We start from the raw sequence: 17343 nt of genomic DNA, 5'->3' as shown, positions 1-17343 counted from the left end.
TAATGACAAAAAATAACCCGAGACATTGTAAAAAGGACATTTGTGCTATAATGGCCTTAGTGAGTTGGGCACACTAATGTAGTAAACAATAGCCGCCAGGAGAGTAACATACCAAAATAGCCATAAATGTCAAGTACAAAACATGCCACAAGAATGCATTTAAAATGCCTGATGACATATGATATAGCCTGCAAAGTTGTAAATGTACATGTGACACAGCATCTCATAAATGTATTATAACATCGCCATTTAAATATCGAACTGGCCATTACAGGGCACAGCATTGACTAAACTGTGGACGCACCCACTAACTTTAAGGACCTGCAAAACCGCCCCTCGAATGCTGCGCATAAATTTATAGTTACCTAAATTGTTAAGATGGACTCCATCGGGTAAGAAGAGTTCGCTTTCGGATTTTCAGAAACCTCTATGCCGTCAGTAATAACAAAAAGGCAACGGCTCTAGGACAACCTTAAGATATTGGTGAAGCTTGCCTACCTTACAATTATACTCGACCGAGTTCGGTGTATGCCTACGGAGAACTTGCCCCACGACAACAAATTGAACAGAGTCAATCTCGTACAGTTCCCGAACTAAACTTTCCAGTTCTGAACCCACTGTCTGCGGCGAGAGCTCCACCAGATCGTTGGAGCCGAGCTCCAAAATAATCACATCTGGGACCAGTTGGCGCACCACATTAAAGTCGAATTTACGAAATTTTGCTATCGTGCGGCCGCCAACTCCATGAAAATAAATATCTGCCATACCCCTAAGGCTACTAAAAGCCTGCATGTGCCTCTTTTTCTGCACAAACGCCTTAAGACGATGAACAAAGGAGTGCCCTATTATTAATACGCGCTGTTTAGCCATGAGGTTAAAGAAAATTTTTGGAAAATTAGCGGGCACTAAGGAAAAACAAACAGAGTCCTCAGCTAGGGCACCCCAACAAGAAAAAGGAAAAAAAAATAATAAAATAAAATGAAAAGCTACCTGAATACAAAAAAACAAACAGGGGTGGGGGGAAAATTGCACTTGCCTGATTGTTTGTTGGCTTGTTCCTTCGGAGAAAGAAATAAGTTCACTATTGAAAAGCTAACAGCTCACGATCGGCGTTGGCAGAAAAAGGGGCGAGCGATAGCGAAGCTCACGAATTTATAGCCCGCTCTGTGTGTGGTGCCTAGCCAACTATCGTTATCTTGACTATCCACCTCTGCAGCTTGCACTTAAAGATAAGATAATGCCCCGCCTCATCATAAAACCCATTATCGCGCCGAGTCAATAATGGGTCATTTTCAAGTTTCAAATCTACTAAAATAAATTGTCCATCTGGATCAGAAAATTGTTTCTTGATTTCGAATTGAAAATTGTTGTTAAACAGGATGCATACCCCTGCACTTGACCTAGAAACACTACTAAAAATAGCTGAGAAGTTCCATTCTGATGACCACAGTCGTTCTTTTTCTTTGGTGCAGTGGACTTCTTGAAGAAAGAATATTCCAATTTTTTTCTATTTATTACTAGATTTCTGTCTACTACTTTCGCGCTCATGTCTTTCTTCCGCGCAATGAACATCGCTTTAATTAGTTCCTTTCTTTCAAGCTGTATAGCCTTGGTATAGTCTTTAGTTATGTACGCGTTTGTATAATCCTTCGAGTGTCTCAATATTCCTTTCGCCTTGAGAACACGGTCCCTATCTTCCCGGCAGAGAAAACGCGCAATTATGGGTCGGGGATGGTGATGGGAGTCCTCAGGCGAACGTGGCTTACCGACTCTGTGGACAGCATGAAAGTATATATTCTGTGTGTTTATGTTCAACCCGTTCTCGACGATGTCATAAACGGTGTCAGTGCAGTTCTCGTGTTCTTGCTCCGTTATATTCATAAATCGGAGGTTCTCTCGGCGAGAGTAGTTTTCCAGTGCGATTATTTTTTCCTGTTCTTAGGATAGCTTCGTATTTAAAAGGTTGATTTGACTCCCCTGCAGAGCAATTTTCGCTTTAGCGCCTTGTGAAACACCATTGTCCTCGAGGTGTTTTTCCAAACTTTCTTTATGTTTCTTTCGGAATTCTGCGTGTATTTTTAGTTCATCTTGGAGATCTTTGATTGTGTCCCACGCCGCGTTCAATGATGTTTCCATATCGTTTACTGTCGATTTTACTTTCTCAATTTCTTCGTTGAATTCGTGTTTAAAACATGATAACTCGGATTTTAGACTGCCGAAGAGGTCTTCCATTCGAGATTCCAAATGACACAACTTATCTATAATGTTGCCGAGTGAGACGTGATCGTCGTCCTTACCTGGCGTCCCATCGCGGAGCAAGCGTTTCCGCGATGGTTGATATTGTGAAGAGGATGAACTCGAAGAACGTGTTTCACGTTGATTCCGTTTAGACATTGATTTAAAGATGATTATATGATCAGTGGGTGTTTATATAGCGGCGTTTGTCCCTTTCCCAATGAAGGAAACAGAGAGATATTTTTTTGCGACGGTCGGCCATCATGCTCTTCCCAGTCCCCCCCCCCTTGCGAGCATCTTACTCGCTTCCGATTGGTTCAAAAACAAAGAGCTACTGTTACTGTTACTCACACATGCGCACTATCGTGACACAGTCCCTTTAATGTGAAAGAAAAAGTTTCCCTGTTTTGTCTCCCCCAGTGTTAATAATTAAGGCTAGGTAACAAAGGACACTCTTGAACAAACAAAATTGTATACTGGTGTAACTTGAGAATGGTTTTTACTTACAAAGCATATTTACAGCTGATCCCTAAAAGGATATCCTTTCAGTTACACTATAGCTAGGAAGGACGGGGGCGGGGGGGCGGGGGGGAAGGTGGGTCGAAGAACTTTGTTATTTCAAAACTTTAACCTGTCACACTGAAGAGATCTTTGGCTTACACAGATAGATATCAACATGGTCAAGTGTACTTGACTACAAAAGGGCAGTTTGATTCTTGGGAGTAGCCCAAATCATCATGTTTATTTTTATTAAATAATGCGCATCATTGAAAATCAAGCAAGAAATGATCAAATACAAATGTTAACTGCAGAAACACAAATGGCACTGGGGGAAATCAGGGGCGTAGCCAGGATTTTTCCAGAGGCACGCACATTGTTTTCACTGCAGCTTGTATTGTTTCAGAAGATAACTGAACTTTCATTGGACTGAAAATACGAATTAACTTCAAAAATTATCAACTCCACAGTATGTTTTTAATAATACTTCTCTTTTGAAAACTAAATAACTGAAAGCGGATATTTCTAAACAATGCCAAATTTTACTATGGTTAATCATTTCCATTACAAGAAGAAGTTAACAAAATGAAAAAGAAAATAACCAAACCAACTCACTCTTCTCTGTCAAGTCCACGTTTCTCAATTCTTTGCCAAACGTTGGGATATCTAGCCACTTTGAAGTGGGCATCTCGCTGACATTTCTTCACCAGTAGTCAGAGCAAAGTGTACAAAAAATGCTTCGCGTCAGCTTGCCTTATTTAATTTACATACGTTACAATCACATAGGACTCCTTTGCATGCAAATGTTTGATTTCGCAGACGGATATGATTGAGCTAAAGTGTTATCTTGTGTACCTTGTTGCTGAAGCCGATATCGCTTGCGTTTAGGCACAATAAGCAAACTCCCCTTCCTTTAAAGGCTTTGCTAGACCTCAGATTGGCGTTCAAGAGCAGAATTTAATTTAATCAAATATTTATTATGTAAGAATGCATAAAAGGAAACGTCAGAGTTTATCCCTATCGAGGACGCTCCCTACATAAAATATAAAATAAATATACCACAATGTAAAATTTAAGAATAATTAAGAAATGGCTAAAAAAATTTACAAAATTTCACAATACTTTCTAAGTTTAATTCGAAAAATGCTGAAATCCTGTTCGTGCATTATCTCTTTAGGAAGAGCGTTCCGCTGTTTAATAATTCTAACAAAGAATGAGTGCAAAAAACAATTTACTCTAGCTAATGGCTGTCTTAATTTGAATGAATGGTTTGATCTTGCTCTTGCCATAACAATTAAATACAAAATAATCATTACATCATTACAGTTAAGGCCATTAAGGCCATGAATAGTCTTGTAGCACTCTAACAAAGATAGATAAGACCTCCTTGATTGAAGACTGGACCACCCAAGCGCTGCCAGTCTTTCTTCGTACGGGGAGTCCCTAGATGACATCGGGAGAGCGTATTTCGAGGCCCTACTTTGGACTCGTTCAAGAGCGTCAATGTTCTTCTGTAACTAGGGTGACCAGAGAGGGTCAGCATATTCCAGAATGGGTATAACCAAGGCCTTGTGCAGACGAGAAAAGACTTCCTTGTTCCCTGGACCAACATTCCTTTTAAGGAAACCCACAATCTTGTTGGCTCTATTTACAACTTTCCGCGTTTGGGTGTTCCAGGATAGATTAGTCTCATTAAGTCAATGAGACCCCCAAATCAACCGTTTCGGTGACAGACTGAAGTGTACAACCAGAGAGCTTGTAAGGACAGCTAGTATGATCTCTCGCATGGGTGACACGTAGAACCTCACATTTGTCAGGATGAAAACGAAGTTGCCAATTCTTACTCCAATATTTGATTTACCATGCTTAATATTTAATTTACCACGCTTGATATTTGAATAACAACTTTAAAACTCGTTCGGCGCTGTCTTTCCCTCCATTCTTATTTACCTTTTGACTCCTGGTTCTACTGCTCATGCTCAGATGGCCAACCAATGAAAATTCGAGTTGAAACGGATTATCCCAGAGGTCCCCGTTGCCCGTTCCGCCGGACAAAGCAACGCGGGCGCTGGGAATGAGATTGGTATTGAAAGAAATTGTTTGGCCGTCGCACGCACTCAGATCGTTCTAAACGAATAAGCTGCACACCAATGTCCTCTTTGTTAAGCGCGATCCGCCTTAAATTATAAGACAAAATTTACTTAATTCTTCACCTTGCAATATACAATTGAGATTACACTTTACGCATCAAATCATCTGATTAACAGCTACGGATTACTTCACGAGAGTAGTCGGCATCTAGCTGGCTTTCGCAAAGCTTATTTATGTCATTCATGCCGTGCATTGAGAAACTGGCATGGGCACTGGAAGTACATGTCGCAAAAGCCAACACGGTCTAGGCAATGAGGCCTGGTTTCGAATCCCAGGCGTCAAGTCTTGATGTTCCGAGTTTGTTGTTGGTTCTCAAACGTTAAAAAGATTTACACAAACTAGGTCAAAGCTCTTTAATGCATTTATAAAGCCTGTTTTTCGTTATTGTAACGATGTGTGGCATTTTTGTAGTGCGCGCAGCAGAGACAAATTAGAGTCGTTAGATAATCAAATACTTAAAGTAGTTTTAAACGATTTTTCCAGCAGTTATGAGGATCTACTTACCAAACTTAAATATGACCACCCTGGGGGCAGGTCGGGTGCAAAGTATAACATTGATATTGTGCAAGTGTTTACATGGATTGGCCCCACCTTACCTTAGAGCTTACGTGTATCAGATTTAAATTTTAATTTGAGAGGCTATAACAAGCTGGAAAAACCGCACGTTAAGGTTACCACCTAAGGTTTGTGATCATTTAGATACTTTGCTCCTCATGCCTGGAAAAACCTGACCGACAATATCAGAATGTCCGAAACGCTTGCTAATTTTAAACGCAATATCATAAACACATATTTATTAAAAGTTGTGTTTCTTATTTTGTTTCGTTTTGTTTTTCCTCTTTTTTTTTTATCGGTTTTTATATTTTGCCACTATAAATAATTTGTTGTTGGTTCTTCTATCGTTCGGAAACACTAGCACTATGTGCTACTCTACAGTCTGAAATAAAATAAAGTTATGAATGAATGAATGAATGAATGAATGAATGACACTGCACGAAAAATTGGATTTACACAAATTTACTCGGTGTAAATATGATGCAAAAAAGTGAAAACTAGGGCGAAATTAAAAGCAAAGATGGTAAATACCGCATTTGCTTGCCAGTTTACATGGGGTGAAAATTTTAGGGCGAATGCGGAATTTACCATCTTTGCCCTTTATTTAACCTAAGTTTGCACTCTTTTCCACCAAATTTGCACTGAGTAAATTTGGTGTAAAACCAATTTTTCGTGAAGTGTGAATGAATGAATGAATGAATGAATGAAGGAAGGAAGGAAGGAAGGAAGGAAGGAACACTTGCTCCGAACGGTTTTCTTTCGAACATTGCGGTTTTTCCCTCTCCTCAAAAATCCCGAATTTTTCCAAACTCCAAAGATCTCGATTCAGAATCAGGACAAGAATAACCACTCTGTGGATGAGCCACCGCTAAATTGTCATTATTTATTTATTTCAGATATCTTTATTATTACATGGAAGGGCCCCGAGGGAAAGAAAATGCTCTTAAAAGAAAGGCTATCTTTGAGGGCCAATATTTTCCTAAAACTTCCGTTTTAAGTCTTTTCCTAAATTCTTTCATCCTTCATATTTACTAAAAACCTATTTTTACTATCCGAAACTAAAAAATTCGGTATTAGGCAGAAAACCAAATTGTAAACGAGCAAAAAATATATATGCGTCAACAACTTGGTTAAATCATTTAAAGGTAAACTTTTTCGGTTCCTTGAGCTCCAGTATAAAAAACTTTCTTTTTTTTGGAAATTTTATTTAACCTTTTATTTATTTTATTTTTTTTTTTGCTCTCAAAGGGAACTTATCGAGTTTAAAAAAATGTCATTGTAACCGCAATAGTACATACAGCGTACTAACTTCAGTTATGTTGACTTTTCCATTAATGTCAAACGATCTTCGCAGGAATATCAGTTAAAAGCAACTTAAAATTAATAAAAAGCAACAGAAGCTTTGCTGTCGTACGCAAACATGCAATCTCAAACAACTTTACTTAGTTCCATTCCAGAGCGCAGCATTCGAGATAGTTACCTTGCTGCTCTTTTAATTGTTTGTATCAGTATTATGTGGTTGTACTCTGTTGTTTTTGTTTTCGTTTTCGTAGTTATTTTCCTTTTATTTTCTGTTATTCAAAGCTATCGCAGCATGTCAATGAAGTATTTCTTTTAGTGTCAGATTGCTGTAAATGTGCTGATAAATTTTTCCCACCAAATTAGGCCCTACTTATTCTGGCAATATGGGGCGTAATAACGAGTTCAATCTTTTGTCGTTAAATGTTCGTGGGATTCGCACTTTTGAAAAGCGGAAAGCTGTTTTTAGTTGGCTTGTATATAATTTTCCTGCAAGAAACATACAGCACTCCAGATAGATATTGAAAATATCTGGAGAAAACAATAGAAAGGTGAAATGTTCTTCTTGCATGGCAGTAGTCATAGTAATCTAGTACTGATAAGGGATAATTTAGATTTCAAAATACATTCTACCAAGGTAGATTCTCAAGGTCGCTACATTTTTCTGGATCAGGCTTATATTCAGGATTCGCCTTACTTTCTTTTAAACATTTACGCTCCGAACAAGTGTAGTGAACAATTTCTCTTTTTCAAAGACGTATCGGATATTGTAAAAGGCGCGAGATTAGAACAAGATCACCCATTTATAGTCGGTGGGGACTTTAATATCATTCTTGACCACGTTTTAGATGGGCGGGGGGGGGGGGGGAATAGTAAAAGGAAAGACTCTGGAAAAATTGTCGAAAACATGTCCGCTGAGCTTGATTTAGTGGATATCTGGCGCATAAGAAACCCAACAGTTACACGTTTTACTTGGCGTCAAAAGAAACCAGTCATACAAAGGCGCTTAGATTATTGGCTCGTAAGCGATAGTTTACAAGATGACATAGATTCAGTGGACATTAAAACGTCAATCAAGTTAAGATAATCGGCACAGGGGCGCATTAAGAGAAATCGTAAATGAAACGCTTAACTTTATAAATGTACAATCAACTCACCTGGCTCTGAATTAAATCCTTGTTAAAAATTAAGAACAGATGTTTGACCGTAATAAAACTTCGCAGCAATCCCCAAGGTGTCCGCACTATAATTCGATAATTTGACAGTACAAGGTTAGTTCCAACCCATTTATGGATTTGGATCGATATGTTTCTACGACAAATAAAAATACAATTTTGTCACCTACCTGTTTCGCATGCTTGTCTATCTGACAACTGCAGATTGAAGCCCAAAAATATTTAAAGCATCTTACTTTTAAATAGCCTCCCATGCAGGCGTTTTTACGGAAGCTCGTATTTCGTCCCTCCCCACAAACGCCTGCTCAACCGAAGACAACATTCCTTTCCAACGCTTAGCCAATCACGTTGTACTTTCCAAATTTTGGAAAGTTGACCTTGACCGCAGGGTAACCGGATAATTACGCGATCTGCATGAAACTTTGAGAACTTGAAACCTTCATGACCTCTAATAAATGTTAGACTCAGAGCGACAAAAGTAAGATTTACTCAGTCAGATTTTAGAATTCTTCGTGCACTGCATAACCTTAGCGAAGGAAAGAAAATAAGGAAAAAGGTAACCCTAGGGTCACGTTCTGGGTCACGTTTTTACACTTTCAAAAGCTTATGAGTCGTGTTTAGCCTGTCAACACTTTATTTCAAAACTGTTGATTGGTCACTTACCACGCGAATATAACAATGGGAAAGAAATGTTGTCCTCGGTTGAGCAGGCGTTTGTGGGGAGGGAAGAAATACGAGCTCTAAAAACGGCTGCGTGGGAGGCTAACTTTTAAATTAATGAAAAAAGACAACTCAGCCCTACAGTATATATCATTAGCTATTGGTCGCGCGAAAAGACTTCCGTTTGCTTGTATGACGCTCTAGTAAATAAATAAAATGCCATTTGCAAGTTTCTTTTCAGTGTTCTGATTGTTATAAATTCTTAGTAGTGGCCCCTACTCAAAAACGCCCTGTTGCTGGCTGTGATGCTGGAATTTCGTTTTCACATATCCTGAAAATTACTTGTTTATGATTCCTTTGATTGCACCCATGACTTGAGCGTCCTGGGCTTACTACCATGACCTTACTACCACTTTAAGCTCTTAAGCTCTTTAGGCGTGAGTTCAACTCTACAACGCTTAATATATAGTAACGAGAAGAGTGACGTCACGTTACCATGGTAGCAATTGGATTACAACAATAGGGAGCTTAGGCAACGGCGACGACAACGAGAACGGCAAAAAGCAATAGGTTGATATTAGAGAGTTTTAGATCCGGGTTTACCGCGAACCTCTAACGGCTGGAGGTCACGTGACAAGTCTTTCGCCTCACGTTTGAGGTTTACAACGTGCTTTTTCAACTTGGGGAGGTAGGTTTTCACGTATGTCATTTACCTGAAAGCATTTAGCGTATAATTCTTGTTTCATCCCACGTAATGATACAAAAATCATGTGGAGCACGTCTTTATCCATTAACAGAGGCACAAATTCGAGCGAAATGCTAAATTTTAAAAATCCTATTGGATCTTGAAAACAAGTGCCATTCATGGCTGCTGATTCAAATTACCGGCCGTAATTTAATCCTCCGTCAATCTAAATCGAATTATGTTTGAACTTCGAACCGCAAACAGGTAACCTCAAACCGAGGTTAGAGGTTCACGGTAAACTCGGATCTAAAACTCTCTATTTACAAAACAACAACTTTGCACGTACATCACGCTTTCTGTACACCACTTGAAACTTCCTAATTTCACGCGGCCGATTTATGGAGTAGGTAAACACTACACAAAAATTTTCTTTTTCTTTTTCTTAACTTAGGTACAGTGACCCTTTCGGATTCACCACAGAAAATTTCTCAAACAAATTAAATGAAATTGAAAAAGATGGATGAAGTTTGAAACAGTGTGAGTTCACTTTTTAAGTGACGTTTTTGGTTTGGTCCAGAAATTTTTCTACCATGGACACCTGACGTAAGGACTTCTCCTCTATTATAGGTGGTAGATTGATCAAACCAAGAAATTTGGGATCAATTTAGGTTTTTGGGAAACTGCCCACCCACCCCTCCCCTAAGCTAACATTTTGCCCTAAGTGAGAAGTAACTGACAATGTTGGCTTAGGAGAGGGGTAGGTGGGCAGTTTCCCAGAAACCTTAATTGATCTCAAATTTGTAGGCCCGGACCTACAGGTCTATGGGCTGGCTACGTCCTTGTTAGAGGGATCCTTTGTTACACGGTTGACGTAATGCAAGTCGACCTAGCTTTCTAGGTAAATTCAAGAAAGCGTCGTTTTTTCCAGGAATACCAGAAGTTTTCAGTCATTGATTTTTTTCAAGTGCAAATAAAGAAGGCCACTTTGGAATTAAAAGCTCGTATTTAACTCCGAGGCTGATGGGTAAAAGCCTTTTCTATTCCCTTAGGTCTCGAGGCTAAGTGTGAATTTTGATAATTCTAGTCTAATTAGTCTGCACTAGGGTTCAATTGAATCTGAAAGAGAAAGAAAACAAAAAATGCCAGTAATTCTGTTTATTGAGCTGAAAACGTCCCCTTATTTCTAATGAGTGTCATAACGCATTTAGAACGAATGTACTAACTGCGGACGCTATTTTTACGTCTCCAACTGGAGACGGCACCGCCATTTTACGCGGTCATCGGGAGCCACGAGAAGGTCTAGCTAAGTGCTTGGTTTCTTTCCCTGTTCGAAATGATCCTGGGCGTCCTGTAAACCACACTACAACAGTAATAAAAGTCAGTGGCGGATCCAGGGGAGGGTTACAGGCCCCCGCCCTCTCCCCCCGCTTATTTTTTTAGACCAAACTGAGCCCGCAGGGCCGAAAAAAAAATTTTTTGAGACCGCCCTCCCCTCCCCCCCCCTCCCCCTTATCTGAAGGTCTGGATCCGCTACTGAAAGTACCAAATATGATATTTTAATAAGTATTGTGAGGGATTAGGATCTCAATGCATGCGAATTCTTAGGTTATATTAGTCTCAAGCATGTCTTTCATATAGGATTTCGTTCACAAAAAGGTTTGATTTAGAGTCATCTCAATAATAGACATTAAGAAAAATGCTTTTTTTAACTCAGTGTAAGATAAGTTGTATAGGTTTTTAAAATCTCTCTTGGATTGGATCTCATGTCGTGTACTGTGGAAGTTTTTTCTCTGTGCACCAGGGATTCTCATTAACGAATTTTGGTCTTGGATTTTCTTTGGATTCCATTCACTCCAATATAAATTATTGAGTTTATGACATTTTATTTAACCAGTTAGTGGTGGTAGCGATTGAGTCTCATTTCAGATCTAGTTGCATATACATTTGCATGATAATTTTTAACATTTGGAAACAATGTTCTCATATTACAATTTGCCGCGGCAATTCGTAAGTCATTACACTTATTTTACAGAATTTAAATGTGCTGGTCTCTGTAATAACTTAATTTAGTTATCTGTGTGCGTTATTCCATTTGAGTCTCCGTTTCCAAACTACTGTACTTTAGAAGAAGGATTTCGCTAGCGATGGAGTCGGTTTCAGAGTCGTATAAAGAGCGCTTATGACCTAGTAAAAAACATTGGGTCTTGTACTTGACGGAATCGGAGTCGTAATAATCGCAGCGTTTCGACGATGCTTATTCCTCCCGTCGCTTACGGTTTTGTGAATTCTAGATTGTCGGACTGAGTCGGAAGCTGAAGCGCAAAAATCAAAAGTCACGGTACTTGTTCGGCCGTGACCCCGACAATCTTGTTTTCTTTAGCTCGTAAGCGATGGAATCCGAAACGGAATCGGAACGCTTTATTCACTAGTTCATAACTCAATGCGATTCTAACAACGACTCCGACTCCGACTCCGACTCCGACTCCGACTCCGACTCCGACTCCGACAAAACCAACTCAAATACCCTCGACTCATTTCTCTCAATCTTTCCAGCAGACCTTGCAAGATGTTCATACTTTATGTTTCATACTTCATAAGTTATTACTTCACTTATTTCATCTTTATTGGATGTTTTCGCCTCTTTTCCTTTGTTTAGAAGTTCTTCTTGGTAGATAGCGCTATCTCCTTGCTTCTCTTCTTTTCTCTTATCCATGTCAGCCACGTTATCACTTGACAAAGATACTGCCCATTTTCGTCCATTTGTTAACCCATCAGAAGCCCCATGGTTCACGTGACCCAGGTCTTGACTAACTCTAGTCCCTGTAGTAGCCTGCTCAAATGAAGGTCCCGGATGCGTGACGTACTGCTCGGCAGTTTCGCGTTTGGATTCTGCAGTATTCCTTTCCGGTCTTAAGAATATGATGTAGAGTTTCGGGACGAACATGCATCCCATGCATGAGAACGCCGCTACAAACAAGGTGAATGCAACAACCAGGATCCGATTTGTTCCATAAACGTACCGATAAGTAGGAATGAAAGCGACGAGGAGAATGCACAGCGCGAGAGTCGAGAAACTCATCGATTTCGCTTCGTTGAAGTTGTCCGGCAAATGTCGCTCGCGGTAGGCAAGTACTGTTGCAACTACAAGCACAACAATTGGATAACAAATACCTATGATGTGAGCGGCAGAAAAGCTCTCATAACACTCGAGGAGACGCGTGTTGTCTTCCTGATTCTGAAAACGTGCAATTGAAATCGATGTTACTTGCCATGCGATTATCAGAATAGACTGTACAAGGAGAAGTACTCCAACCCCTAGTAGCTGTAAATGAGCAATGTGCATGTCTCTAAGACGAGAAACCGCTGATTTAAGAAACTGGGTTGCTGATTTTGTTTTAGTGAGAAAGAAGGCGGAGTAAAAAAGAAACACCAAAACTAATAGAATGCTAGTTGATGTGCAGGAGGCGTCGGTTGGCTTACAACCTACATGGATGATAGTCACAATCGAAGACAACAACAGAGTGATAAAAAATAAGATCAGTAGATATGGACTTGAATCCATAACTACTGGTGTTCTCCGTTCACGGACAAATATAACAGCCACAGAAGTCAGGACAAGTATGACCAGGCAACTCAACGTCAGTATGACTATTCCAGCGGTGTCAGAAACTTTAAGATAAACTATTTCACGAAAGATACACTGTGTCCTTTTAGCGTTTGCATAGTGAGTCTCATTGCAGACGGTGCAATTTAAAGAGCCAGAGGTAAAGCTGACTTGTCCCTTGTCACACTTTTGACAGTGCCAGCAGCATTCTGATTGGCCAACCACCTTTTCGCCTGGGTGGCATTCTCGGAAACAAGTAGATACTGGCTTCTTTCCCTTGTTCCACTGGATCAGACTTTGATTGACAGTAAAGCGCGTTTCGTCGCCATATTTGCTCCAGTGGCCAACGTCAATAAACTGAAGACGATTTTTACTGCTGAGATGAAGATTCCTTATCACATAGTCGCTGTTCGTGCGCTCACCGTTTTTATCAAATTTAACCTTTGTGTAGTCAACACCTGAAAAATCAACTTTTGACGCAAAATCGAATAGCGTTTCCGGGGAAATCGGTAAGCTTATATTCGGACACCGTGTTTGATTACAAGTCAAAATATTGTGAACTGCGTGGGCAACAACGTATACAGCATCGATGACATTGGCCACGAAATCAGTGGGAATCTCATGATCCGCAGGAAGAGTGGCACCAGGATCGCACAGTTTTCTGGAAGGTGACACATCTAATTTTAGGTCTCGATTGTTTTGGGACGCTTGGCATTTCAAGGTTTCCTCCAAGAGTTTTGTAAACCACGAATTATTCCATGCCTTTTGAACAGATGTACTTCTCAAAAAGTGATCAAAGTCAGTCACCGGCTTGGATCTTATTGAAAAACTCAATAATCCTTTCAAAGTGTTCTTACTGATATTAAGCTTTTCTATTTCGGAACTCACCGAATTCCACCCATCACTTGCCACCCAAGTACGATCAGTTATCTCAAATTGTTCCGCTTTTTTCAACAACATCTCTCCTTGTTCGAGATAACTAAATACAATCACAACTTCTGCTCGTTCAGCACTTTTCAATTTGAGCATCGTATCCTCGATTTGTCTATCTGCGTTGGGAGAGCCAAATGAGACAAATTCGTCATTGGCAATGCACACACTCAAATTCTTGGCTGCCGTTTTGAAAGCCGCAGCTCCCATTTTTCCATAGTCATCGTCGCTGGCAATCAAGAACACATAGTTCCAGTGAAAGTAATGGACCAACTCCGCCATAGCCTGAGCTTGGAACTGATCCGAGGGAACAGTTCGCAAAAACGAGCCATAACGCGTTTTGTCAGCCAGAATTCTGCTGGTTGAGGCATAGCTGATCTGAGGGATGCCATACAGACCCAGTAACCTTGCCACAGGTATTGATATCCACGAGGAAGCCGGGCCGATAACTGCTGATATTCGTTTATGTTCGAAGTGATTAGTATCAGGGCGGCAACAGTCTTCTAGCGACCTGCAAACCGAATTGGGTCGATATTTCGAGACGATCTCAAGGGCGAAACTCATCGTTTTAGGAATGCTCTGACAAGTATCTTCGATCTCGTAACCAATTGTTTTGTTCGGTAAAAGCGAAGACACATTGTTAATTTTATCAACTGCGTATATCATGGCCATCATCCAAGTAGTCCCCGTGGAATCCAAACGGTCGCACTTTCCTCCATCTTGAAATGTTAAGGGGAAGAGACCCTTCAACATTATATCTCCGTCTTTCCAAGTTCCATGATTTATGCCACTGTATTTGTCGATTTGCTGATATGTAAACGAAGCAAACGAACCAACGAAAACTAAACTTGCAATTGCACACAAGCGGCCAAAATGGGCTGTTAAAGTCTCCATAAGTCTTAAAGCCAAGCGATTTAAGTTTCAAACAGAATTTCGTCCCTGAAAAACTCGAGATCGGGTGAAGAGTTATCGGTTTGGGATTTGTTTCTGCTTTTTGCTTCAACAGCTGCGTGTAAATATGCCTCCTAAACAATGGCTCGCACAGGCAGTTGTCTCGATATTGATATCGAAATGTCAATTCGTTCATCCGTCAGCGACCGCCTGAGCTGATTAATTCCATAACGAGATGCTAAATTGATGAGGAGAGTAGTTTTCATTCGATTCTGAAATTTAAAATTAACAACATATAATTAATCCCTTCCGTGAATTTTGCAGTTCTTTCCAATTTTACTGTCTTCGCAAATAATTTGAATAAAAATTTAAATTGTAAAAGGTTTATTGCTTTTACGAAGCAAATGCTCGTGTCAATAGCAACGAAACAATGCCGGGGACATTTTTCGTGACGGTAAACGTAAATGTTAGCGACAGTATTTTTCATTCAACTAGAAAATGCAATCTTCTAAAATTATAGGATACAAATCCAACATCTTAATATATTGATGGCAAATTTAATTAAAAAAAAGTTCCACGATTGAGGTTAGGGTAGCCAGGTGACAACTTTCGCTCGCCTCATCGCTCCAGTCGAAAATGTCCTGTCGATAGGGAGCGATAAATGAGAGGCGAGATTCGCGCAGGCTAGGGTCGGGTCGGAGGGGGAATTTTTGCAGAGGAAGAGCAAGGTTTCACCCTTAGTTATACCAAGCCTACTGCGAATTCTGAGAGACAGCACTCCTAGTAAAAAGGAGTCTAAACAACTTTGACGGCGATAACAACCAATAAAACTTAAATCACTGCTGTTTCAAACTTAATCGCTAATTTTTTAAATGTTGGCGAATACTCTTTTATTAGTTGAATTGCGAGGGACTATGTCCAAGTTCAGAAGTGTTAACGTTCTCCATAAAACGTGAAATTAGGTAATTACACGTAGTCTTGCCCACGAACACAACACAGTGACCCCAGCCACGGCTGAACCCTGACCTCTCGATTCCCAGCTGGTCGAACGCGCTAACCATTTGGCCACTTAAAGGCATGCACATACCTATTTAGATAATATAAGTGGGTACTCGCCCCACACTGTAAAAATAAGTGAAAATTGAAAATAAGGGTCATTTGCACGCGTAACTTTCCCTGTCGTGGTGGTTATTTTTGACAAGTTCAGTTTCCCATGCTCGTATAATTGAGAAAACGTCCAGAAGTTTATCACCTTATCAACTAATCATGCTCAGTTGTTAAGGGAGCTTAACAGTTGATGTCTCTCTAGTTCTTTGTTACGGCATACACTGTCTCCCTGAGATGTGAGAGAGCATGTATTGTTGTTGTTCGTTTTGTTTCAGATCCTGTTCACCTGTTGCTTTATCTACCTTTAAAGGAGTATATTTGTCTCATGAGCTGCGCATGTTCGGGAAATGGCTATCAAAGAACGACTTGCCTGTTTCAGGCGTTCAGATAGTGAAGTGCGGCGTGAAATGAGAGTGTGTAAAAAACAAGGAGAGAGAGGAGGGAACAGGCTACATGCGCCCTTTAAGAGGAATTTAGGGCGTTATACATGCTGAAAAGTTAGTTTAATTTTGGTAAATAGAAAGGGTGCTGCCAAGAAAGCTCTAAGAGACTCCACATGGGTATAAGATCACGGACTCTGTTAAGATTCAGTAAAAGTCTCAGTAAGGCACTGTACGTGCCCCAGATATAAAGATAAGCATTTCATCTTAAATTCGTTGCTAAAGCTAATAACAATTCAACAACAATATTTATTGGGCTATCATAAACTGAGATAAATTTAACGCAACAAGCTGCATGGTAAACGTTTAGGGATATATGGATGGAAATACAGAACAAAGACATGTTTGTAAATGGCACAAAAACGGATAGTATTTTCAGCTGCGACAATTGATTCGCTCGTTTTCAGTAGCAACACAATTTATATGTTCTTTACTAAGTACAAATTCGGCGCTAAAAAACATGCAGCTTTAAACTGAAGTTACAGTCAATGGGTCTCAAGCTATCAGATCGAAATGGCAGGCCCTGAGTTGACTTTGCTAGAATTATAACTGTGTGAGTGAATCAGATGGTAACGATAATTTTATGTATTGAAAAGAGCTTACCGACTAATTTGTTTTCTGTCCACCTGTAAACAGAATCGATACTTAATAAGCCTCCAGTTTGTCTGGAATAAATAGAGCGCTTGGGGGTAATTGAGCACACAGATCATTTAACTGTTTAGACACATGGTCTTTCATGAGTTAAATAGCAAGTGAATTGAAGTGAATAGAACTCAAATGTGGCTGATATTCATATGCCACTTCTGTCTGCAATAATGTTTTTTCTCACCAGCAAAAAAATATTTATCAAAAGGTCTTGATAGAAGCAAAAGACTAAAAAAGATGAATTAAAAGGTGGTTTAAAAGACAGTTTCATCTGATCATCAGTACGTGGTTAGAATGTATACGTTATTTTTCTCGAAAACGAATTTTCCTCGTAAATAATTTGACGTCTATTTGCCATACCGTGCTTGCCACACTTTATTCCAATATTAACTATATTACTAATGATGAAGAAAATAAATTGCCTTCAGGGTCATTAAAATATATTATACTTATCCTTCCATTAATCCC

At 39.8% G+C, this 17343-nt stretch overlaps 1 protein-coding gene across 1 annotated transcript; it reads right to left on the bottom strand.

The window, feature by feature from the left end:
- Positions 1 to 10840: 10840 nt before the first annotated feature.
- Positions 10841 to 14984, bottom strand: LOC140946479 (extracellular calcium-sensing receptor-like). The gene has a single exon (XM_073395603.1). It carries the CDS (start codon positions 14684 to 14686, stop codon positions 11843 to 11845), a length of 2844 nt encoding a protein of 947 aa, XP_073251704.1. The 5' UTR covers positions 14687 to 14984; the 3' UTR covers positions 10841 to 11842.
- Positions 14985 to 17343: the final 2359 nt, after the last annotated feature.

This window comes from Porites lutea, chromosome 8 (genome assembly GCF_958299795.1).
Source record: "Porites lutea chromosome 8, jaPorLute2.1, whole genome shotgun sequence".
Lineage (NCBI taxonomy): Eukaryota > Metazoa > Cnidaria > Anthozoa > Scleractinia > Poritidae > Porites > Porites lutea.
Note: the sequence above shows the minus strand (reverse complement) of the source record. Positions and strands in the feature narration are given on the sequence as shown.